Source organism: Mizuhopecten yessoensis, unplaced genomic scaffold, assembly GCF_002113885.1.
Source record: "Mizuhopecten yessoensis strain PY_sf001 unplaced genomic scaffold, ASM211388v2 scaffold7653, whole genome shotgun sequence".
NCBI lineage: Eukaryota > Metazoa > Mollusca > Bivalvia > Pectinida > Pectinidae > Mizuhopecten > Mizuhopecten yessoensis.
Genome location: NW_018407155.1, coordinates 46,328 through 74,310, shown reverse-complemented (window position 1 = coordinate 74,310; position 27,983 = coordinate 46,328). Strand labels below are relative to the sequence as shown.

Sequence of the window (27,983 nt, the reverse complement as noted above, 5' to 3'; positions counted from 1 at the left end):
TCACCTCGTTTGTTTGATTGGGGATAAAGTTTCACGTCTTCGTAACAGAAACTAAGGTCAAAGCTCCAAGTGGGCGATTTGATGGTGGCTTCACCTTCATTGTCGCAGCACGGAGTCCAAAATAGCATATAACAGTTTTTTTTTATGATGTCTTGTTCGGTTATGCATATTTTTAAGAATATTTAGGACTTTATAAAATGCCATCCCTTTCCCCTTTCAAAAAAGATCACCATTTCGCATATAACACAATTGTGTTTTTTGTTTTTAAATATTTCTATAATATGACTGGTCGAAATATGTTACCGTGCGAACGTTGTCAAATGTCAACGAGATGACACTTTAAGATTTCCACATCAACTGTGGTAACCTTCTTCATTTGACCATGTTTCCACAGATTTCATGCTAATTTGTTTTATGGTGTGATATCAAGGTTGATTTCAGCAGCTTACAGTATTTTTCTTTGTTCCTGCTGGTAATATTTATATAATGTTCTATAGCTTGTTGCCGAGTTCTCACTCGTCCTCTCCATATAAGGAAAATTAATTAAAACAGAAATAAACAGACATTTCTATGGGGAAATGTAGAAAACTGTATACTTGTGACATGTGTCTGCTTATAATAACGTGAAGCCGTTGAACTTCTGAATCTTTTTTTCCTTCATTTCGACTGCGAGTCTAAGGTTTAGACGGCAAGGTGTTGGTAAACTTCCGACGACTAGAATTATCGCGCAAAAACCTACAACTATCAGAGTTATAAAGCTTAGTATGACTCGCCATGTATGAAAAGGCGTTGCAAAAACAGCGCCGAGGACAACCCCCCATGTAGATGTATCGCAGCAATCACTTACACAAAAGCAGTAACAATCTGAAAGTATTCTCTTGATACGATTAGGTTAAGAAACGCTTTCCCGAGTGACGACATATCGTCTCTCCCTCATCATGTTAAGGGAGCTTGTGCCATAAAAAATCACCAATTTTGTTTCTGTTTGGTTTTAAGAGAGATTGCGCCATTTAAAACACTTAAGCAATTAGTTTAGACTGGAATCATTCTTCCGGCACTTAAAACAAAGAACAAACAGACCTACAATTGTCTCCTGTTTAACCTTGACTGCCCGCCGATTCGGTCAGGGTGTCTACATACTTTGAATAAATGACTGCGATAATGAATGATACTGGCAGACACAGTTGAAACACAAATGAGTTTGAATCTGTGAGTTTACCTACATTACGATCGGGAACTAGACACAGGCTGTAACAGAAAGATGTATTGTCTAGCACATACAACATGTGGACTGTGTTAGAGTTATCTCCCTTAATGAGATATACGGTGTGTGCTTGAGAGAAGTGTGTGTGTATTACCTTTATACGTTATCCCTGTGTTAAGGCTATATGTTACTTGTCCCATGATACCTCTGGTTTGTGTTATAACAAAATTATATTGTGTATAAGTTAAGGACATACTATACCCTGCTTACTGTACCTATGATTTATATTAGAGTTAAGGGTGTATACTACTTTGCACATTTTTGTCATCAATATTCTGTAAAAAATTTTATCAATATCGAAGAATTTTCTGACCTTTATCAATGAAAATGTTCTTGTATGCTTCATTAATATGACATCGATTAATAATCTAATTCAAAAATACCAATAATTCATATCTATTGTGATAGTGATAATTAATATACTAAGAAAATGTTTGTTTTGTTCAATTGAGTAAGCGCCTTATCATCTAAACTTGTGACGACATGTGTGACATGTGCCTGTGTTGGAGAGGCGATATGTAGGTAAATGTGCTTCGTTGCCAATTCGTTTGGGGAAAGAACTGAATCCTACCTTTATCAATGAAAATGTTCTTGTATGCTTCATTTATATGACATCGATTAATAATCTAGTTCAAAAATACAAATAATTCATATTTATTGTGATAGTGATAATTAATATTCTAAGAAAATGTTGTTTTGTTTTGTTCAATCGTTCGGGGAAAGAACTGCCCTCCTGTATCCTACCTTTGTATGATTGAAGGAGGCCACTAAGGTGGCCCCAAATATAATTGTGGGTCGTTTCTTTGTTTGTCATTCTGTTAACAGGGTGCATCGAAGAAACCAAGAGTAGATGTGTCGTATTCTATTTAAGTTAATCACCATACAAACCAACAAGAAAAGCTTCCTTGCGATGGCGCGTATATGACGCAAAGATAAGAGTGCAACCTCGCAGGAATTCTATTCCGAAGGTACACACCACAGTTTCTTACCTATCCACACTAAACTGACAATGGGTGCACCAGTTATTGCCATTTTCCTTAAATGCTGAATGTTTAGCAGGATATAACAACCACCATTGTTGTGGGCTTAAGAATGTCCCGGCGTCGGGACAGAAACCAATGCTTACGGAACTTTGCCGAACGCTCAATACCAAGGCAAAAATGAGGTATTGTCAAGCAAGTCACTAGGGAAAGTATATGTAAATACATGTAGTAAACTATGTCCATATCTTGCTTTGTATAGCATGACGAAATTCTTTAGGCTTTGGTCGTGGCTACATACGGTGTTTTGGGAATTTATACGAAGATGCATCCATACAACTGAGCGTTTATAATGGCAGCGTGTTAAAATTTTTGACAGCCTTACCGGTGTCTTACAGTAAGATACAAATCAAGGGTACATGTTTCTGCTTAAGTTTTTCAGAAAATGGCATCGGATGTTCATATCTACCGCTGCTGGCGACTATTTTTTTTAAAAATCTGAAGGGACATAAGTTCCGTCGACGATTTCTCTTTAGCAATCATTCACTGAAAGAAGACAAAAATGAATATAAATTCGCCATTTTTATCTATTTTCTTGAAACATAATGGGACCTATATGTATGTATCCTAAACCGAGTGGCACATAAAAAGACCAAAATGTCACCTTCTACATTTCACTTCAAACCTTGATCGTTTTATCTTAAAAAAGCTTAAGTTTATGAAACATTCACATACTAAATTGTACACTAATCAGGTCGCTTAAGACCCACACTTACTGCTTTTATCACAAATGTATATGTGTACTACGTTAAGACATTTCTAAATTTAGAAACACCAGTTTAAATGACACGGACCTTAAGTGTCGCAAACTGATAAATATGTGAGGCATGACGTCAGACCTACTGCCTACCGCCCCCTGGTGGTCAGGTTTATGATCGCAGTATTTCTACACATTCACACTTCGAGCAATATATGTAATTTTCTCGCGGCAATAAGTTCGTGATTTTGTCGTAAAATCGGTACCGCTGTTAAATTAATTTTTACACTCAATCAGGTTTGCTGTCATTAAATCCATCACTGATAGTACATTTTTAAGGAAAGAAAACGTTTATTTTTGCCACCCATTCGTATTTTTTTTCATTCTGAATATTCATAATCTTTCCGAAATATGTTTTTATTTTAATAGGCTTGCAACAGCTGGTGAGTTAGTATACTGACATGCGGGAAACGCTTTAACCAATCCATGAGTTTACATTGGTATTATTAATATGGGAAGCAGCAGCACAATAATTGACTGTCGTCTTTTATTACCCCACCCCCTTCTGTTTCAATAGTAGTTGAGACCATGTATTATTATTATTATTAATGCTTAACGCAGGATAGGTCATTATAGCCAACAAATGGTCGATAAAAACAAATGCAAAATTAAAAAACCTCAAACAAACTCAAAGGTAAAAGAAAAACATTAATTTGAATATTGAAAGTGGCTATGGTGACTCAAATTTTATTTAAAAGACCACCATCTTTCAGATAGCCTAAAACTGAAGCCAGTTTGGATTTCCAAGTTGATTATTCCTACTAGGACGAAACATCTGGATGATGCAGTTTATCTAGTTTTTTTGCATATTGTATCTAATATCAATTTCTATGGTACAATCATTTGTGTGTACGTTACGTTCATTATCCTATCCTGTATGCACGTCCAGGGCCAAATAGTTTTCCTAGCGTTTAACATTGCATACTTGTATGAAAGAACTGATTTTTCCCCGATTATTTATATCGAACGCTGCGATTCAAACGAAGCGTTATCTTGAACCGCTGGTTATAAACAAACACTTTTTTCAAGCGAAAGCATTCTTTCTTCCTATTTGTGGCCCAAACATGCCATACAGTTGAAATTTTAATGACGGCAAGAAATTGGTTTGTAGACATGATATTGGTATTCTAACGCTAAAGGTGTTGTTCTTAATCTTCAAGACATTTGTCCATCCCTTTCCAAGGACTAATAGGCTCTCCGAGGATGGACATCCCGCAATTATTGGCTACTTATTGGCAAATAAACAATGTACGTTTTCCGGGGGCCAGATGTTTCTGTTTGGAAGAAAATTGAATTTGTACGGAATGGTACGAAGTGTTGTCAGCTTGTGAGAAAATCGGTGATAAGTTAAGCATTATTATTTACACATATATGAAATAAAGTTTTAACGAATGCATATTCGATAATCTATATTAAGAGTCTCAACCCCAGCAACCTCCTGGGGTCGGAAGCATTCCCGAGTGTTTGACCACATGTTTATTGGAAGGCGCGGGTTAAACTCCATCGTCGGAGGTGATTTGCATTGGATCTGGAGACAACATTTTAAGAATAATGATTGATATCCATATGTTATCCTAGTCCAATCCGCTGCAATGCGTATGCCTTTGGCACGGTATTGAAGTCAATATCACATATGCAATATCACAAGGAGGCAAATACCCAACATACCCTCCTTCCTGCTCAACACTCTCGCAAACACGTATACACAACACACATAGGGACACGTCCTGAGATGACCTTGGCTGTAAATAGGACGTCAAAAAAACTCAAACCAAACCAAATACTCTCTCTCTAGTTATATATTCTTTGGACAGTTGGTGTTTTAAAGAATATATGTGCTTAATAGCATATCTTAACGTTTCTGTTGTGAATTAATGTTGATGTTTAAACACACAGATTTTAAATTAAATTTTGATAATCAACCGAAGCACTTAGCAATTTATTTTTGCTTTTCAGGAAATCCATCGATCTTAAGAAAAACTAATATATCTGCTGTGTATTAATTTTGATGTTGTTTAAGCGTTAATATACAGGGAGGTTCATTTAGGTTTTAATCATTATATTCAAGTAAAGCAAACAAAACAGTTATGTTTGCTATTCGGCACACACTCTGAAATGTCTCCTAAAAAAATAACCATGATTCTTTAAATCTAGATTATGTCTGCAACGAAAATTGTCCCAGAAATTGTTTCTTTTAAAAAACAGCAGTGTGATGTTGACCTTCTGTTCAACTATTTATTTCAAATAAGATATTCTGCAAAAAGTTGTACCTCGTACCACTCACGTTCCTTTTCATCCGGTAATTCTATCAAATTTCGCCGGCAGACAATCATCGGTTTGGACATATGTAGTGCTGCCAGGCGACAATAGGATGAGTTGTATAGCTATTTTATGTTCTTCAAATTCTCAGATGTATTCTATCGCACTTTCTACTGAACTAATTGACAGCCAATATAATTGGGTTTTGTAGTTCGCAAATTTGACGGTTTGTTTGCCACTCTTCAAAGATACGCCGTCATCTGGGTCGTTTGCAAGTTATTGCACAGTTTGTACAAGTAGTTGTACATGTGCTAAAACAGACCGGCATCAGCAGCCACTGTCCTCAGCTTTATCAACCTCCTGTCCTATCTGCTTTTAGTTTTTACTTTAGAAACGTTGATTTTCCATCGGAATGCTTACTTGTTTCCGTGCAGTTTTCTGGCAGCAATAATCCATTTGGTAATTGCTAATGTGTTCTCACCTGTCGGAATAAGACCTTCGGTTGTTTTAAAATTAATTATTCATGCGTTTCATACAAAGTCAGAATATTTGCACATTACCGTTTATTATTTTTGAAAAGTTATATTCTGATCTCTTTACACGTAGTCGTGATTAATAGAGATAATGAATTGAATAATAAAAAAGTAATATTTATTCAAATAATATCTGAATATCTTATACTTTGAGACCCTGATAGTTAAGTGATATTTTTATTCGGAGGGAAAGATTTCCTTCATACCAATTGACCACCGGTGTCGTGAATCGCTTATTTTAACATTTGGTTTTGGTTTTATTTCCTGTAATGTCCCATTAACAGTTAAGGTCGTTTAAGGACAAATATATATGTGTCGCATGTTGGTATTTGTGCTGAAAGCAGGATATATTGGTGCATTTGCTTCATTGGGATAGCCCGAATCAGATCCGACTTTAGAGAGGTACCTCACTAAAGTACAATGCCAAAGGTATCCAGCAAAGTATTATACATATTTAAGGACTTGGTATGTCTTGGCCAGGCGATATAATTCATCGCCTTCCTCAGATGAATCAATATTCAATGCACCAGATCCATTTGTTGGCGTTGCCATGTCTTAATGACTGAAAATCAACGAGGAATTGTCGTAGTTATCCATAAATGTAACATTCAGAGTGAGCAGACGGTAGTCTGTTATTGTGGTAATTTGAATGGTCAAGCTTGCTTCGAGATATGATGATTTGCTTGGCAGTCACTTGAACTTTATAAGCGAACTTATATTTATGCTATATATGTCACCATACGCATGCACCAACCCTTATCACCATATCCATTCCCACTGTTTAACCGCTCCTTTTCTTACCATCTTCTCTTCAGCATCCCAACATTAAACTTTTAAAGCCGTAAATATAGCCTTTAAAATGCCCTACCTACAAGTCTTTCTCAAAATAAGTATTGCATGTGTGAACAACTAGACCTGTTGATAATGACAGGAAATTGCGGCATGCTCGGCTATTATGGAAAATTCTATGTAAAGGAAAAGCAATTTACCACAGTTAAATGACAATCACAGAGTTGTGGTAATCATTTCATTGTTAGCTTCACACACGTTTAGATGGACGCAGTAGCTGAAGAAAGTCTTATCACGCCACTAAATGGCGAATTGGTATCGTTAGGTGAACCACGAAAACCGGAACAGTTGTTAAAATGCATAATGTCGTAAATGAAAAATAAACAATTGGTATCAATTCAGCTTCACATATAGGTTATCTTAAACCTATCGCTGAGTTGGAAATGTACTACGACTTCATGTCTTAGGACAAACAACACATGAAGGTATACATCAAACTAAAGGTGAAAAGGTTAAACAGATATTAAAAGCATCAAGAACAAACGGTTTGTTCGTAAAACATGTATGTACAATTTTCACTGATAAATTGAATGTTTGGTTTGGTTTGGTTTTATTTTTTTGTTCAACGTCCTTTTAACAGCTAAGATCATTTTAGGACGTACCTCCATATGTATAGGATATGCGTGCTTGCGTGTATGTAGTCATGATATAGGGTGTGCTTGCCTCCTTTTGATAGCGAAGATCTGATGCAGGCTTTTCAGTGCTATCTCATTGAAATACCACGCGGAAGGCACCCAGCATAGTATTCCGCCCGGTCACATTATACTGACAACGGGTGAACCTAAATAGCAATATATTAACGGTACTAAAACTGTATCAAACTAGTCGTTCAATGTTGTCATAGTATACAATTTTTCACGCATTCGTTATTTAGATAGATATATTTGGTTTGGTTTGAAAGTGGTAAGCGTCCGATGTACATACGTATTCACATAAATGGAATATAAACACAACGTGTAGTGGGTTTTATCTATTGCAATAACTGAGGAAGCAAAGCAAAATTGTGACATCCAATTTGGTTGTATTATTTATTCCATAGGCCAACAAATGATGCGTAGGGCGACACGAGCACATTTGAAGAATGAATAAAAGAGAACAAAACGCAGTACACCAAGAGTTATAATGCGGGCAGAAAATTAATTTTACTTTTTTTCTATTCCATATTAGAGGACAGAGAAAATCACGTTCTAACAAGAGCCCCTATAGAATCGGAGAACTTGTTTGGTGTCCTAGTCTGATCAACGCAGACAGCAAAGCCGACCTTGAAATAATCGGGACTTCGATTTTGTCTTTTCTCTCTTATGTACACTTTCTTTTGGATGTCGTCTCCCTGATCACTGCTGATTGGCCAATTGTCTGGATAATCTGTCCAAGTGGGGTACAAAGTTAGGGTTACATGCGTTATGGCCGCTGCAAAGTCTCGTATGTCTTCTACTTAGGGGACCAAGGACAGCATAATTGACCTGCTGCCCCATTTCGATACCTGGGATCTATATTTCTTCTTTTCTTACTTCTCTACTGTTTTTTTTCGGCTGGGGTCTTCCTACGTACCAATCTATATATGACCTTGGCTGTTGCGTGGATGTTAAACTCAATACAACCAAGTTTGGTTTAGTTTTCCTTTGTTTAACTTCCTATCACCAACCAATGTCATTTGAGGATGTGCCTCGATGTGTGTTGTGCATGCCTGCATGTGTGTATGTATACCGGATATAGGGTAAGTTAGTGTATTTGCCACCTTGTGATAGTGCGGCTCTGATGCCGACTTTATAGTGCTATCGAACTGAAATATTATTCCAAACACAGCATTACCCCCCGGACAAATTATACTGACAACGGTTGAACCCACTGTTGCCATTACCCTTAAAGCTGACCTTTAATATCATAATAGCTACCATTATTAAGGACTTTGGTATGGCCCGGCCTTGGAACAGAACCCATTACAACGAACAACTAGGTAATGGCATTTAAATTTTAACTGAAACGGGTCAACATGAAAGCGGCCATTTAATGATACAAATGTACAACCCTCTCTGGATGTCATATGGCATTGGCTAATGTAGAGAGTTAATACCTCTAACATGCAATTGACAAATCTGCCAACATTCCAATATAATTTCGCAAAGTCTGCAGGTTATAGTTCTCGTTGAAGTATCCTTAAGCTATTAATGATTTTAACGTATCAGTCGATGGTGTCTTCGTATAGTCGAGTGCCCAAGTATTATGCCTTTATTCTACAAGCTTTTTATACCAGCCACGGTCCTCAATGATTAACACCAGTCAGTAATTATAACACGAATGTAACGCCTTGTAATGATATAATTACACCCACTGTGCTCTACACCGTTACGCGGTGTCATTTAGTGGAGAAAACGCAACATCGGTTATCAAATTAATTTTATCCCAGTATAACAATGCCGATTCCAGTTTAATGTTTCCTTTCGCCATATTATCGATATTTTATATAAAGGAAGCACGGTACAATATTAATATATTTATCGACATTTTCTAAGTATCCATGGAGACTAATTCTGGCACATCAACATATTACTGTCAAGTTGACAGCAACCTTTAATGATTTCATGATAATATAAAAATGAGCTGTGATTTTTTAACAGTTCCGATTGTACACGATCCAAGCTCTAATGCCAGCCACTGTTAAATTCAAGTAGTGATATTACCATACAACATCGAATTGTAAAATACTTTAAATTAAATTTCAATTTAGGAGATTTGTTGTTTTTGGTTTTATTTTCATCACAAACATTCCCGAACACCCAACATGCAAAAATGTTTGTATATTCATCTATCTTTTTTGTTAATGTTAAAAAGAATTACAAGTTGGATCACATTAAGAAACATGCAAATGAATTTTGTTTTAATACACATTAATTCATTGGTTTCTGTCATCTCTATATTTTATTTGGTATATTCTTGGATGTCATAAAAGAAGAACATCTCCCCCAAATTGTCTTCGCGATACATTTTACTTTTTTTCGGAACATTTACGACCAAATAATATCTAGTGAGATTCTCTATGCCTTCACGCAAATTATGTTGCTCTCTGTTCTAACGCTCCGCTCATCCAAGGCCATTCACTAATAGATTCTGTCAGCAGTATCACAGTTTGGTGTCTCCCGCGTCTTCAACACCGTGGTCCTGTAATACATGGCTTTCACGCCTATAAAGACTCCTGCGGTGAAATGTTACTGCAAATATTAATCCTTAAATTCCTCCGTTCTCTACAAATGTATTGGTACTTGCTGCTGTCTCCTTCACGTTTACCTTTAAAAGTTGGTTGCGGTAAGGATTTGATTAGCCGTTTTCAGTGTAATGTGACCGGGTGGAATACTGTGTTTGTTGCCTTATCATGGCATTTCAATTAGATTGAACTTTAACGTCGGCATCAGATCTTCACTATCGAAAGTAGGCAAATACTCCAACATACCGCCTACATCAGACACGTATACGCTACACACATGTAGGAGTGATCTTAATGACTTTAGCTAATTGTTGGAAGCTTAAGTCAACAAACCTAACCAAAAAATACCCCATTCTCTATCTCATTAAGGAAACAGATGTTACGGAGTAGGATTTATCAATTTTCAGGAACATGTAACTCACTTCTATATAATTAACTTCAAACGGAGCGTTACAGATCATGAACTTCCGATACAATCTGAATGAGGCATGTAACCGTCTAACCAGACGTTTACAACAATGTCCGAGTGGGATGTCGAACGTGACAAAGTTCCGTCTCGAGACCTCTCTGACACATGACGTCAAAGGTCAGATCATTTAAAGTTCTTTGCGGATAACATGTCAGGAAGCGATTCGTGTATACCCATGACTTTGGCTAAGTCAAGAGATTCCAGACCTGTCTACCACAGAGAAGGACAAATGGAAGCCAGTGGCACTTTAAACCTTCTTTAAAATTGTAAAGAAACATACTGTTAGGTTTTGTCACGGCATGCGACTGTGTCACGAAATCTAGCTCCACAATAAGTTAATCCGCGGGACAGTAGGCGAGTTTCTGCTGTCTGGTCCGTGTTTCACACAATTCGATTATTTGGCAATTGTTAAATGTGTACCCTCTATTTAACTAATGGTACAAAGGCTAGCTACAAAGCAGACTATTTGGGTTTGGTTTAAGCGTCTTATTACTTTAAGGTCAATTAAGGACAGGGCGCCTTGCACGTAATGAAATCGTTTGTCTTGGAGGTGTTAAGTTAGTGTATTTGCCTCGTTGCTATAGCGTGGATCTGATACCGACTTTAGAGTGCTATACCAAAAAAATACAATGCCGATGCAGCCCTCATAGCCTTCCAACCGTTACATTATATTGACAACGGGTAAACCAGTTGTTACAATTACCCAAAATGTTGAACATTAGGCAGGTAATAATGAGCGGAAAAAAGTACCAAAGGCATCAAGCATGCTGATTGTTTAGCAGCGGATTGTAATTACTTGTTTTGAACCAAACTGGAACTAAGAAATCCGCCTGCACAGTCTACCACCTTGAGCAATGAAAGATGGTGGTAAGACAACACACATGGGATTGCACTTAGACACATTGGTAATAGTTAACGTATACAAAACAAATAGTGACCTCATCATCCGGGGGTAACGACTTCATCGATACCTCAGCTGTTGCGATATTCACAATGTTAACCCCTAAAACAAACCAAAGAATCCTACGAAGATACCACAAAAGTGAGAAAGGAGACACGTTAATAAATAATCGTTTTCATATAGTCAGGGTCGAAGTGTTTACTGCTATTATTACGCCATCAAAACATTGCACCCTCTCAATAACATCTAACCTATACGTAACACTTCATGTTGCATTAGAGTTGGATGCATAACGGTATTTTTCCACGTAAATTGCACGTTTCGCGGTTTTCATATCGGAATGCGCCTATTTTCAAAAATCGATAATTTTCTTTTTAACATATTTCAAAACCCATATCCAAGCAGAGCATGGGGTACCATTCGGAGCATAGCTCATCTATCAAATGTTCTCCAGGCATTTTCTCTTCAGTTAAGTGGCCCTTAAATGGTGTAAAACGATGTCATATCATACTCAAACGACTGCGCATTCTGAGCAATTATATAAATACGTTCGGAACACAAATTTAAACACAGATTCAGAGGACGTTAAATATTGTACAATAACCGTTGTGTTATTTCTGTTATCAGAAAATGACGAGAAAAACGAGGGAATTTCCCTATCATACATGAAAGAGTCTTATAATCTTATTAAGGTCGAATGAAATTTAAAATCAAACTAATGATCATTGACGAAATTTATTTTCCAATCTTCAAAATCTCTACAGTATGCATTTAATGTTGCAAAACAATTATAAGGATATATTTTCTGAAATTGATAAACGACTATGAACATGATTTTGATATTAAAATCAATTGGACATTCGATATGATAATCTAATTCGGTTAAATATATGAGTAGCAAATTGATAATAATCAACAACACAAAATCTTCTGTAATGTGCATCGTATGGCTTCATGGCAAACTCTTCTGTATATTTGCTGTGTTGCCAGTAACTTTTTTAATAATCATAAATATTTAATAAATTCTTGACTGTTGACAGTGTAACACGGATTTTAAATTACTTAAGAATGCAAACAGAGTGGCATAGATCATTAATTGTTGAAAACGCCCGGTAAAACAAATTGTTAAAATATTGAATGATTTTGAGTTGTAGATTAATTTTCATCAAACCAGATTTTATAATAAATTTGAAATGGCAAGTGCGGAAATTTTCGTAAGCCGTCCTAAATTATGATTTTTTTGTGATATTTTTCGCAAGTTGACACTTGTATTCATTTGAAGTACACAATTTTACTGATACTCTTATATGTCTCCGTTCGAATTGTAGTTGCGTAAGATGTTGGTTTAATTAAAAAATAAATTCAGGAGGACGTTAGCATATATCTGTGTTTTGTGGTTTGTTTACCTTGTTTTTAAAAAAAAAAAATTAGTCACAATTGGTTACTGAATTATTGACTGTTGACATTGTGATAGTACGCAAAATACTACAATGTGCCCAGTACACATACACTACACATAAAGAGGCGCGTCCTTAGATGACATTTGCTTTTAATGGGAAGTTACTTGAAATAAACCATACCAAACCTTGATACACGAATTCAATTCGGAACCACACGGTAAAAAAACAAGTGTAGGATTATTGAATAAGGAATCGATCGGGAAAAATGGCATGGGAGATATAGAAAAAGGTACTAATCGGAAGGTAATTATCCAAATTGACCAAAGCCAAATGTAATTTGGCAATTGGAAAATTAAAAAAGTGGTGATCACTTTGACATCATTTTTATCGACACGATATATGATAAAGTGCGTGCCGGTTGATCAAGAGTTTGTCAAAGCATCTCGTATTCTCGTTCTCCTCTCGTGTGATAAAGGTGTTCCATTACCACCGTCGCGTGAGTTGCCGGTCCCATCGCGATATCTTGTATCGTACGAGTGTGTGCTGATATCAGTCTGTATAGTATATACTTCCCACACAGATGTGCTCATAAATTGGATTAAGTAAGAGCAGATGATCGCGAGGAGACCTGGAGTATGACGAGACCAAAAAGGTATCTAATGGTCATCACCGACCCAAACAATGTTATGATATCAAGTCACGTGTGGAGATAATGACTGATTCGGGTTACATGTATCACGTATACACCGCATTATTTCGGAGGGTGGCGTTCCAATTTATTTCTTAAGTTAAAGCGTCTTACATATATATATATTTCATAGCCTCACCCTTCTGTTTATGTACTAAAAGAGTGTAATTCAAACGTCTTATTTTAAACAAAGTAATTCTTTAATGAATTTCAGAAAAAATAGTTAATGCAATTGAAATTAAAAAGATATACAAATAAACTGACAACTGTACATGTAATATGCTTCATCGCAAAACTTTTTGTAAAATTAAAAAAAAAAACAATTATACCGCAAAAGTCTTAATTATCATGTGTGAAAAAGGTTCGCATTATCGCTTTTTATACAGATCGTTGAGGTGACATTTTTGCGGTGGCAATGCTTTTTAAATCTATGAGGTATATTTGCATGAAGATATTTTCACGCTCATTTTCTAACCTCGGAAATTGTAGAAGGTATATCGAAACCATTAATATTGCCACCTTTTCTTTAAACGGTTATGGTCAACACCAATTAGTGAAATCGTTGTTTCTGTTGGTCAGCAAACATAATGTTTAGTAGACATGGTGACGCTTTATTATGATTGTCTTTGTCTGTAATCTTCTGATAACAGCTTCGAAGAGCCAAAATAGGTTAACAAGTGATCACGTCTGCCAATTTTGTTGAAATTGAACCCACATGCAATCTGAAGTTGACATCGTAAGGTGTTGGTAACCTCAATGTGAACGGCCACTTTTAGTGATAAAATCCCGTTCATAACACTAACTGGACAAAACAAATTTTGTTTACAGTTCATAGTCAAGTGACAGTATGCTGAGGTATGGCATTTAAGTTGAAATGATCTATTATTTGATGTATTGTATAGAAAAAACAGTCCCTCTTTACCGAGAGGTCTAGACAAAGCGTGAACCTCGACGGCATGCTGATGAGGGTCCGCGTTCGTTGCGAAGTTGAAGGGGGATACGTTCAACACTAATGAACGGACTATAGTAACAGTTGGTTATTCTACCGTAAACTGGCAAGGAGATGGTTTCCATTATCAACGTTTAGCTTTAAATGGTTGGAGGTGATGTCCGGTTTCCCCATTGTAGTATTAATCTACTATGTCAAAATTATGACATTTTATTGAAATGACACTTAAAGAGACCTCTCCATCAATGGACAGTGTCTTCGTGTGATTTTAGTTGTTGTGTGGGGGTAAATCAACAAAAAAACGATCACATGTGTGGACCGTCTCAGAGAATGAAAGGGACAATGCAAGTTCACATTGAAGATTGCGTGGGAAGTTCGTCCTTTTTTGGTATCATAGAAGAATTTGTGGTATGTCTCAAAACTGACTTCTTTTACAATATCGCGTGCACTAGGGACCACCAAAGTGCTCTCGTTAACATGCACAGAGGTTAAATGTCTGAGCCTGATATCCCTAGAAGTGATGGAATGAGAGTTCGCGCGACTTTGAGTTCAGTTGCGTCACTCTTGAGACAGATTTTTATCATATCCTCAAATTTAGAGGGGTTCCGAGAACCACAATTGATCATCCCGCAAGGACTTAAAGTCCTGTTAACCCCGGATGACCATGCCTTTGGGACAGATATGTTTTACTTGTAAATGTCTAAAGGAATGTATTATTGATAATGTGATATTTTACACGTACTTTAAATGGCAGGTTTAAAGCACTCCCCAAAGAATACACAACTATGATATGGAGGCCCTTTACCATTCAGAAACAATTATCAGATAAGTTCAGAAACATCTTACCGTGAAATGATCTATAATATAACTTGAGGCCGCGGGTTTAGACTACGTGGGGCAGTCAAGGGGCCTGTTCGTTTATGTTGAACAACCGGTTTGACAAGTGTAACAATTTCGGGTATAAATCCTGGCGGACCTACACATGTTTATTCAGTCCTTGTAAGGCTTTGTCAAGGCTCGTCTAAAGCAGCATCAGATTACTAGGTCCGACCTTATTTAACAAACGAACAAATGTGGTCCGACCGGTTTGACCGTTTAAACGAAAACGGCCCAGGTACTGATCTAGCTTTCCTCCACCACCGAAACCTGGCACGTCCGTACATGACCAAAGCTGTTAATAGGACGTCAAACCCAAACAAACATAAACAATAAAATAAGGTAGGATATCGCGATTAATAGTTTTGTTAATAGTTTATTTTCCTTAAATCATTGTGTCATATTTTCATTTATTTGGGATGAAAAATAAAACTGATTTGTTATGAGCAAGTTTACAAATAATTTGTTTTGAGAGTTTAGCATATCTTTTTTTATAAATAATATGAGAAATTAAATCATAAAACTTAAATTATTATTTTCAAGTTTAAAATCTATCTATTAGTTAATATAATAAGATGAGATTTAAAACATTATTTATTTAAGATATTTTTTCGATGTTTTGAAATCTTTTTACTACTTGATATAAAAATAGTAAAATAAAAACCTGTAATTTAATTCTGCTTCAAACGGTTAATATCACTTCATATGCATAGGTTAACGTCTTTATATTATATGCAACAACCGTTATATGTAAATAGATCAGAACCGATTTCTTTTTTCAACTTTAATCACTGTTTTGGTAATGCCCAGCATTAACATGATAATGGCAGTATTTGTCACTTGTGTCTGTGAGGAATAAAATATCAATTGTGGTAAAACTGTATATGACCGTTTAAAGTTCGCCATAATAGCATGCTTCGTGCCGTCTGAGAGTCTCCGAAGTGCGTGAATAAACAGTTCTCTCGAGAATTAATGTGTCGGGGTATTTTTGATTGGACATCTTTTCTGAGAATGAAGGTCTCCGGGTATTCTAGAACGGACAGCCTTCACAAGAATGAGTGTTCCAGTGTGCCGAGTGTCCGTCTGAGAGCACTGCGGTTCCTTTATGAGGATAATCTGTCTTTTCCGTTATGTAGCATAATCCATTCTTTACAAAACCTAACGGCGTAATTTTATTTCTGACCAGCCTTCCTAACCATATACCAATGCTATCAATTCTCTGCCACCTTGCCATGATCCACGTGATGTCTAAAAATATGTCACGTGATGTCTGACACAGACACACACACACATATATATATACAAAGATATCGCAGTTGTTCTGTCCGGAGAAAAAAAGGAAAAGTAAGAAAATGAAGAAATACAAAAAATCTTTGCTCCGGTATGTTTATTTTGGATGCGAACGCGAAATCAAAACTGCGTGAATATCATAACTTTGTACTTAAGTTAGCATACAGGTATTGTTTTAGAACTATGGATAATATTTGATAGCATGTTAATTAGATGTTTGAGAGCATGTTAATTAGATATTTGATAGCATGTTAATAAGATATTTGAGAGCATGTTAATTAGATATTTGATAACATGTTAATTAGATATTTGATAGCATGTACATTAGATATTTAATAGCATGTTAATTAGATATTTGATAACATGTTATAGATATTTGATAGCATGTTAATTAGATATTTGATATTTTCATAGAAGGAATAGTCCTACTATATCCCACCAGATGCAACAAATGTGAAGCCCCTGTATACTTGGGGATGTTCTGTTGTGTCCCCTGGGTATAAGACACATTTTGGTATGTGTATAGGGTTTAACGTCCTATCAACATAATATCATTTAAGGACGTGTATGTGTTGTGTAAGCGTGCATGAGTGTATGTGTGATGGGGGCAGGGTATGTTGGAGTAATTGCTTCCTTGTGATAGCGCGGATGTGATGCGACTTAATAGTGCTATCTCACTGAAATATTAAAAAAAAAATGATGTGCTATATTTGAGAGTTATTTGTACATATATATTCTCTACTTTTTTCGGCCGCGTGTGCGAAGGTGCCGTCTTCATAAGACATAATCTGTTGATATTGCATTACACTTCAAAAAAATATTGCATTACACTTCAAATAAATATTACATTACACTTCAAATAAATAATCAAGCAACGTTGAAAACAATGTATAAGAATAGAGAGGCTATCGATGAAATAAAAACATCCTTCCGTCTGGATTAAATAGCCTTACGTATTTCTTCATCGTCCTGGCATTTAGAATAACTGTTGCTATTACAACGGTCACTTTGAGCACTGGCTGACAGTTACAATAGCCGGTAATGTACATTTGTACATCGGAACTACGGCCATCGCACTACGATCGAAACCACGATCGTTCTCCCTCAACATACTCAGTCTCCAGCACACACACACACACACACACACACACACACACACACACATGGCGGTTTGTTTTTAAAAGGTCTTAGTTGAACATGAAACTTTTTTTTGCAATCAAACCAAAATCAATAGCTCTTAATGTGCTTATAAATTCCATACTCATAAACAAAAATAGTAAGCCTTCAGAGTTTCAACAATAACGCACACAAATGTGGTTGATGTCTCCTTGATGCAATTGTGCTGTAACGAAACAATGGATAGCAATCGAGACTATGTTAATAAATACACATCATCAGTGGTCTCATTGGAAACAGTTTCAGTACCATGGTATCTTTTGGTATTTTGTTGGGAAACTGTTGCAATGAGATACCGGAAACACAACACCAGTGCAGTAAAATGCAATAATCGATTGATCTAATTAATGATAAAAAAATATTATTCCATATGTAACTAGTAGCTTTCTGTGTTAATACAGAAACAGTCAAAGTATGTTATACGCCCTAATATGATCATAGAGCGTATTTTTACGGGGCTGGGTTTCAAATTCGTTCTAAATTGTCATTGCATAGAGGAACGTAGACGTGATTAGGCCGTTACAGCTCAGAATTATTGATGTGGTTTTAATCTGGGATCATTAAGGTACAATAAAACAAAATACTGATGTATAACCGTCATGTGCATGCACGTCATATCGCTCAAACTCCGACACAAGGAAGCGTAGGCTAGACAAAGACTCCGAGTCACACGGAGGCTTTTAGACGGATTCACCAAATACGTTGGCGTCAAACGCAAAAGAGGCCACTGAACTCAATTAGTAATACATAGCTGTTCAGATATGTCTGTTGATAAGGTTTGGTGGCAAACGGCGTTTACTGAAAGATCTTACATAACTCACATGTTAGTTTGAAGCTATTTGGCGGACTTTGATTTCATCCGGCTGGTATATTTTATAACGTTATCATTGAAAAGCCAATCTTGTTATGTTTGGTGTAGGCGTAGTTATCTGAAGCGGCGTTGATGAAAATGTTCAATATCGAATACTTTCGCATGTATTCGAATCAAATGCAAAGTCTGGGCTTCAAAACCTTTATCTTTATCACCAACAGTCGACATATGTCATGAAAAATCAATTAATGGCGGTAAGGAACGCTTATCTCGTTGTCAGTATACGGTGATCAGTTAAAGTTTTGTACATGTAATACCGTGTCAAAATATGTCGTTTCAGCGGGACTGAATTTTAACGTTGGCTTCTGAGTGTCTTCGTTATGTATTGGACACCGTCTTAGTATGTTCGCTAATACGCAAAACACTGAAAAAAAAATACGTAAAACAAATCATTATAAGTCTATACAATGATATAAAAAAGCGATAAAAAATATCCCTTCTATCATACAAAAGTTGATGACCTATGTATGCTTTGTAATGTCAATTTCCTTAAACGATACTTGCAGATTATGTTATGTTTCTTGTTGTATCCAACGAGTCAAATGACAAATTTTACAGTTTTGTCCTTATTGTCACTATATTTAATGTTTGTCATTTCGATATATACACACAAACCTGTATTAAGAGGCCACCCAAGGGACCGGCAAAAATTGGCCGCTTAAGACAGGTGGCTGCTAAAACAAGGCTCACCCGAAAATCATAACCAAGTTTTCATACATCACTGGTTATAATGACATTTTCCCTGGCAATATAGACTGCTATGTAATTTTGAATTTTTCTCCCTTCATCAACAGGGGGGCAATTTCATACTTGAATATAAAAGCATAATCAATAAAATACAAAAGAGTTTTGGTGATTAATTCCTTGAATTGATGAATTTATGTTTGTTTGTCTACACACGTGTTCCACAAACGTTTTGCGCTAGCAGACAACCACCAGTACTGAAATCTACATGTAGATCTACTTTTAATGAAAATCTGCATTGCGATGTGTTCTGATCTATATGGTTCAAATAAATTTCTACTGAAATGATATATCAGTATTCATTTACTTTTTTATTCCCACAGCTTTTACAAACCAAATAAATATATTATAGAAATAAATCACGATATAGTAATGAAACAAATAATCTGATTCAGCGTCTGCGCTGTGAAATCTATCCCTTTGACATGATGTGTGCTTCCTTGATATAGAAATAGGGACTGGCAGATCGGAAGCAGATATGTTTTCCGCATGCAATATAGCGGCATGTTTTTTGATCACATATAACTTAGTAGGCCTGAGTAGCTTTGGAAACAGTATGTACAGATACCACAAAAGATCGTACTTGTTTTGAAAATCACAAGCTGATTGACTACACAAGGTGGGATCAATTGTTTTGTTTGTAAAACATTGTTGATGGGTCGGTAGGACCTGCCCCAATTTGCAAGCAAAAAATCGCTGTGAAAACAACTTGTCAATTCAACGTGTCAAACCTTAGCTATGGTTTTTAATTACACATTGTAATTAGCTTTGCTCTATTGAGATGTGTTTTTGTTAATATATTGTGATCTTCTTGATGTCAATTTCTGGACAAAATGACCGCTGAATACAGGTGGAGATAACGTCTCGGGCCAGAGTTTTGTGACCGCTGGCCGCATTAGACAAGTGGCTGCTTATTTCAGGTTCATTATATAGTTTTTGCTATCGGGCGGACCACAGCCTGACCACATAAGGGAGGTGGCTGCTTATTTCAGGTGGCCGCTCAAGCAGGTTTGACTGTAGATCAATTTTGCGACATTTGTTTAAATTTTTAGTGTTTCAAACCAACTCGGATATCATGTGCAATTAATTCAGATACCAAGACAAGAAGATGTTGTTGTCATTACGGCCAAACAACGCATCGTCAAGCGCACAGCGTATATCTCCAATAGTGCTGATTATATTTGTTTTAGGTTTTTACGTCAGCAAAAATGACATTTTTACGTCGATTTAAACTGAAAGTGTGAGTACTCAAGGGACTTATAAAGTGTCAATACACTAAAATTGCACAGCTGATGTTCTGCTACCAAAGGGCCAATAAAAGGTATATAAAGACACTACTAGAGGTGTTTTTGTTACAGGAATGTAACACATATTCAAGACAGAAAAGTGTTGCAATTTTGAAATTGCCTGTTTAAGAGGAAGAGTGCAGCATATTAATTTTGGTCACATAGCTGTCCTCTGTTCCTTTATTAAGAGAACATTGAAGAGACCAATGCAAATGCGACTGCTTAATCCCACTGCATGATCTTATGAGGCGATTAATGTGCCTCTCGCCTTCCCCATGCATAATTTAGGATGGTATCTCCTTCGTCTGAACAACGGGGGGAAATATAATAGCCTGCTGTGTTCCACTGCATGTATATCTTATGAGGCGATTAATGTGCCTCTCGCCTCCCCCAATGCATAATTTAGGATGGTTTCTCCTTCGTCTGAACAACGAGGGAAAATATAATAGCCTGCTGTGTTCCACTGCATGTATATCTTATGAGGCGATTAATGTGCCTCTCGCCTCCCCCCATGAAGAATTTAGGATGGTTTCTCCTTTGTCTTCTCTTAAAAGAACAACGGGGGTAAATATAATAGCCTGCTGTGTTCCACTGCATTTATATTCTAAGAGGCGCCTAATGCGGGTCCCTGCAAAATCGGTGTTTTTCTTCCATGTCTTCCAAGAAGGAACACGGAAAAATCTAAAATTGATATACTACTCCCATTTTAACACTTTAAATATTTTGTATTTCATCATATTTTATTGATTAAACAATAGGATTGAACAGCAGGCTAGGCCTATATAAGTTCTCTCCTTAGGTTGACATGACAAAGACAAAGATGAATGAAATGGTTTGTAAGAAAATATTGATGCAAATCATATATAATAGGTAGCATAGACATATATATATATATATAGCAGATGGTATAGGGGAGATAATTCCATGTATGTTTCAATTACATATAAATATTTAATTGATATTTTTAGCTATACAATGCTCATATTAAAAAGTCAGTCATAATTAATTAGTAATAGGAAAGCAATGCCCTAATGATATATTAAACAGAGAAATTGCTACAATTGTTTTTTTGTTTTTTGTTTTGCAAGTCATTAGTGCCCCCTGTTCATACCCTGCTGCTGTTGCATGAAGTAGTTAGAAGTATAGAACCATTTAGTATCAATATATATATCATTGGTAGGAGTGATAAAAAGTAAGGGATACAACAACATCAAAATATGAAAAAATAAAATGAGGCAATTCAGCTAGAAGATTTTGATAATGTAGTATATGTGTAAGATGTATTGCCAGTGTTCTATGTGTAAATCTTTCATCCCATCGAGTTTCAGACAAAAAGTCTCTAACGGCCTTTACCGTTCACATATCATCCACTCGAGAAGAATCCAGATTAAACCACAGAACACTAAGCATTCAAACTTAGCACATTTATGTTTTACTTTATTGCACCCATCAGTAAAAACAGCTTACAAAGCTTAATCCCTTAGGTGTATAATATTAAAACATCAATGTAAATATAACAATCAGTAGAATCACATAATGGTTTAAGGACAGTAATTTTATCATTTATGACTATATATAACAAAATTTATAGATTGTTTTAATTAGTTAAACAAGTCTTCTTGTGTTGTATATATATTTTAGAACACTATCAAGTATAGATTTATTTTCAGTATTGTTTAACACAGTGCTTCCATTAAGAAGTGTTTTAGTATCAAGATTAACCGGACACACTTCAAAAATCTCATTTATTAAAGTTTGTCTCTCATTAGTATACATTGGACATTGTGAAAGATAATGTGTAGCAGTTTCATAAGCATCACCACACAGACAAGATGGAGACTCTTTCAAGTGATCTTTGAATAGATCATAGTTCAGGTTACTCGCCTCATTTCTCAGTTGACATAGGATTATGTTATCCTTTCTGCTTTCACAATTTTTAAATACATCCGAGATATCATTATTACAACATATTTTATTATACACCTTGGCCTTAAATTTATTAAGAGTAGGGGAATGTACTATATCATTTTCAAGTCCATTGAACTTGTTGCACATTACTGGGAAGAAGCTTTTAGCATAGGATTCTGTACGACATAGTGGTGGGTTAAACATTCTTACATTTCTTAGAGTATACCTATCATTTTCTGGGTTATGAGTAAGAGGATCAATTATGTCATGGAGGTATGTGGGTGATAAATTGTTAGTTATTTTATACATCTGAGTTAGCTTATGGTTCATCCTTCGATCAGACAGGGATTCCCAACCTAGTTCTTTATATAGAGTTTGGTGTGATGTACCTTTCCTTAGACCTGTGATAATCCTTGCAGCTTCTAGTTGTACAGATTCTAATAAATTTTTAAGATTGTCAGAGCAGTTGTCCCAGACAATATCTGCATATTCAAGCACTGGGCGGATAAATGTTGTATATATTTTGCATAGTGATTTCCTATCAATCTTATATTTCAGATACCTAAGTATTGTTATTCTTTTACTAGCCTTTTCATATATTAATTGAACATGGGTAGACCAAGTGCCATCTTCAGAAAAAGTTAATCCAAGATGTTTGTGATCATGGGCATTATCTACACAAGTATTAGAGAAATTAATTAGAGGATGGATAGGTTCTTTTTTTCTAGAAAAAATTAATGATTTGGTTTTAGAGGGGTTAAATTTAATGTCCCATGTACTAGCCCAGTTGTTAATTCTATCTAGGTCTTGGTTAAGATAATCTGCTGCTAGTTGTGGGTTTTCGTCTACGATGACATATAATGATGTATCGTCTGCAAACAGCTTAATGTTACTCTGGACTATATCAGTGATGTCATTAATGTATAATAGAAATAAAAAAGGACCGAGAACTGATCCCTGAGGAACACCGGCATTAACAACCCTAAAAGTAGAAAAATGACCTTCAGATAGAACTCTCTGCTTTCTATCTTCAAGATAATTCTCAAACCAGTTAAAAACATTGCCCGATATACCATATGCTTTTAGTTTATGTAGTAACCCTTTGTGCCAAACTCTATCAAAGGCCTTGCTGATGTCGCAGAATACAAACCTTAGTTCTTTCCCTTTATCCAGGTTGCTAATTATGGTGTGGTATATAGAGAGAAGTTGGTTTACTGTTGAATCACCTGGTTTAAAACCTGATTGGTCCTTGGAAAGTATATTATTAGTTGTTAAATAGTTATATAAATATTTGAATATAATTTTTTCTAGGATTTTACTAAAACATGATGTTACAGATATTGGTCGATAATTGGAATAATTATTTTTTAAACCATTCCCTTTGTATACAGCACTAACATTAGCCATCTTCCATGGCCCAGGTATGCACCCGTTAGATATAGTTTTGTTAAATAAAATTGTAAGTGGGAGTATTAAGGAAGGTTTTAACTTTTTTATGACTTTAGGTAATATGCCATCAGGTCCTGCTGGTTTATTTTCATTTAATATAGTAATTTGATCATCAACATCTTGCTCAGAGATTATTATGTTTTCTAACTTTGATAGAGTGGAAATATCTAATACTGGAGGTTCAGCAAGTGTATCTGATGTTGTGGCTATAGAAGTAAAATAGTCATTAAGGGCTTCAGCTTTATCAGTTGGATGTTGAATCAGTGTATTATTAACATTCAATGGTGGAATCGGTTCAGTTTTATTGTTAAAATTAGTTATGGATTTAGCAATTTTCCACCATTTATTAGGGGGCAAAGATTTAGTACTTAGAGACTTTTGAAGTTTATCAAGATAATAATGTTTTGCATCTCTTACCTGATTAATAACAGCATTCCTTATTTGCTTATATTTATTCCAATGCTCTATTTTGTCAGTATGTCTGGCTTTCTTATGTATCCTATTTCTTTGTCTCATCTTTAGCCTAATATTGGTATTCATCCATGGCTTGTCATCAGGTCGGATTGTAATAGTTTTACTAGGAATATATTTTGTCATCAGGTCAGTAATAGATTTAGTTAAAAACATACTAAATTCTTGGGTATCCATATCAGCAGCAATTAAGTTCCAGTCAATAACATTTAGTTCGTCATTCATAATATTATAGTCAGTATTGTTATACATCCATACAGTCTTTTTGTATGCTTTATGTTTGAAGATAGCATAACAAACTTCCATATATATAGGGGAGTGGTCACTACAGAAAGCAGGGTCAACATGAGTATTTTTCACTATGGAAGGATTATTTGTAAAGACAACATCTATAGAGGTTGCACTATCAGGTGTCACTCTAGTAGGTTTATTAATAATACTTTTTAGGTTGAATTTAGTTAAGAGTCTAGATAAGTGAGAAGTGGGTGGGGTTCTTAGCATATCAACATTTAAGTCACCAGTAATTAGTATATCCATGGAAGTTTCACTAGCTTTATCAAGGATTTGTTCAAATTTACTCCAGTATTCTATATTAGAATCAGGTCTATATATACATCCAAGCAGAAATTTATGATTTTGGATTAAGACTTCTATCCAAATCATTTCTATATGTTCATTTTCAAGATCATGTCTACGTTTAGTAAGAATATTGTTTTTATGATAGATAATAACACCACCACCATGCCCTGTTGTCCTATCTTTTCTATGAATTTCATCTGAGAATGACTCTAATTTAATATCAGAATTTGGGATTAGAGGGTTAAGGTGTGATTCAGTTATACATATTATGTCACTATCATGTAGTTGTGCTTCAATAACATCTATTTTATTTCTTATGGATCTAACATTAAGATGAACTATTTCTACATTCTGGAGTGGACCTGGATTCAGTTCAACATCCATACATTTAATCAGCAGTGTTTGCAGAAGTATTTGTAGATATGAGTTATTGTTGAATATTTTAGAATAAATGTATATAAATTGAATAGAAATACTGCATGGCCAAGTCATATGCCCTCGTAAGATGGATGTCCTATTCACAACAGATGAAAAAAGAATTTTAACCATTATCGTAAACAGTCAGTTTAGTGGGACATCCACGCTTAATAAGGGTTCGGGCAATACAACTAGCAGCAAAGCATGAGCATGGGCAGGGACTTGCAATGTATAGATCGTTGCTTAAACATATAATAGCATCAATATTAACAACAAACACAACAAACAAACTAAAATACAAATACATAAGAGGCATAATTCACACTTACAAGTTACATGCATCGTGGAATCAACCGCTTTGAAAAATATATATATAATCATATTTACAAAACGCTTGTACAGCTTAGTATGTGTGCAATTAAACACAAGCACTTGAGTGAACACGAATACGGTACGCTTACTATTAGATGGTCTGGGCGATAGCTAATTATATGTTCCTAGACGGACATCCTCAGGTTCAAAATATGCCAAAGTGCATCAAGGTAAAAACCAAACCGGTACAGCACTTAAATTACAGGGAATTAACAGTATGGTACTAGACACGTGTTGACATGTAGTCCACATGGATTATACATTTGGAACACTATTGCCTAAACATTACAGGTACGTGAAATAGTAGATAAGTATAAGGTCAGAGTAGGTTGACAAGATAATACAGAATTAAACAATGGTATTGAGATAGTAGCACTGGGTTATTATTGTGATTTTACCGTATTATGTGAACTGTATATGCTAGACACTATCCACTACGTATACTGGCCATGAATGTTCACCAAGCAAGCAAAAAAAATAAAAAAAAAAAAAAAAAAAAAAAATAGAAAATATGGATCTATAAAAATATATATAATTCAATTAATGTTTTGACAGGTTATACTAGCTCAAACACAATAAAATTATTTAATGTACATCATTACACAGCAAATAGTTGTTGTACATGTATTACTAAAGGTTACAGGTTGATTTTTCTTGTAAACTAGATTTCACAACCATGAATACAAACAGTAAATTGAGTAGATATTGATAATGGTCCAGTTGTACTGGACGCAAACTTGATATACATGTAGATATAGAAAACAATTATATGCATCTGGCTGTATAGACTATATAGAAATATACTTTTGGTGACTAATAGGTGTGGTAGCATAAATTTAGAGAAGCAGATCAATCATCATATTGATAGTAAGAAGTACAATAGTGATAAATGCTATTTGTTGAGCCATACACTTGTATATATATAGATCACATGTATTTCATGTACAGATAGGTAGACAGATACATTTTTACACAGAGAGACTTGGGGCATGTCAAAAAGCTACTTACATGTAGATAATAAGTATATGTCTATTTGATGCAGCACATGTTGAATAACAATAACAATCAACAATATTCACCCGTAACAGGCTATGTACACATACTGATATATGGCAAGGTTAATTACTTGGGCCCATCATGTATATATATAGGCACGTGTAAACACAAGGGTGCACATGTATATTTTGATACTATAATTATTGTGTACTAAATCCAGAGATTGTCGAAAATCGATTTTTGTTATTGTCTTTCATCACCGATTGACTTGACGGTTTGTTGTTCTGTTTGGGGGTCGAAGTATCCAGTGGCTTGAGGGGGGCAACATGTTTAGTGTTAGAGCTAGCAGCACTCAGTCGCGCGGAGCTGGAAGTAGTCGCGCCGATATGCGTAGACTTTTTGGGAGGAGGGTCGGGGTAGTTGGACATCTCTGATAGTTTGGTGAACTTGAAGCCTTTGCCTTTGGTGTCTCGCACGATAATACGGCCATCACGGGTGTATGCACGGTCAAAAGCACCAATACTTTTGAGATGTCGGGCCTTGGCAAATACAGCTGCACGCTGCTTGGTTAGTGCTTCATTAACATAGAATGGCGGTGGGACTGATGATGAAATGGATTCGGATGAGTCAGATTCCCTCCTTAAACCGAACACGGCAGATCTTGCCTGATATATCTCCGCTCGCGTGCGGTACGATATAAATCGCACGATGATGTCGCGTGCAGGGCGATCAGCGGAATAGGGCCCAGCTGGTACCCTGTGGGATCTACTAATGTCTTCCTTGGTCACCATTACACCCAATGAGTCGTTACATGCGCTTACAATTAAATCATCGGTATCTTCACCGCTACTTTCAGATATACCTCGAAATTTGAGACATGTTCTTCTAGAGTATTGTTCCGCGTCGTCTACTCGTTCCTCTAGGGCAGCTATTTTAGCAGCCATGTCCGATATACCAAGTTGCGCCATCAGCGCACTCTTAAAAAGTTTTGAGTCCATTAATTGGGTAACAACCTCCTGAATGACAGCGGGGTCGTCAATGGATTGGATCGCCTCGACACCTTTACGAATCTTATTGGATAACACCGTAGCCATAATAACAATCTTGTAGATAGAGAAAATATATAATAATTGTTCGTCAAGATTCAAGATGGCGACCAACAATGTACACGATGACCAGACAAAAAAACATCTATAAAGTCTCCAGAGCACACATTTGACATAAATCACTCAGATAT

The 27,983-nt window shown here is 35.9% G+C and overlaps 2 protein-coding genes across 3 annotated transcripts in view; one reads left to right on the top strand and one right to left on the bottom strand.

Moving 5' to 3' along the window:
* Window positions 1-27,983, top strand: part of LOC110454068 (cholinesterase 2-like) — a 202,296-nt gene that overhangs the window by 140,469 nt on the left and 33,844 nt on the right. The window lies entirely within an intron of this gene.
* Window positions 22,168-27,534, bottom strand: LOC110454073. The gene is made up of 2 exons (XM_021503415.1): window positions 24,543-27,534; window positions 22,168-22,875 (listed from the first exon to the last, which is right to left on the bottom strand). Exons 1-2 carry the CDS (start codon window positions 25,508-25,510, stop codon window positions 22,827-22,829), a joined length of 1,017 nt encoding a protein of 338 aa, XP_021359090.1. The 5' UTR covers window positions 25,511-27,534; the 3' UTR covers window positions 22,168-22,826.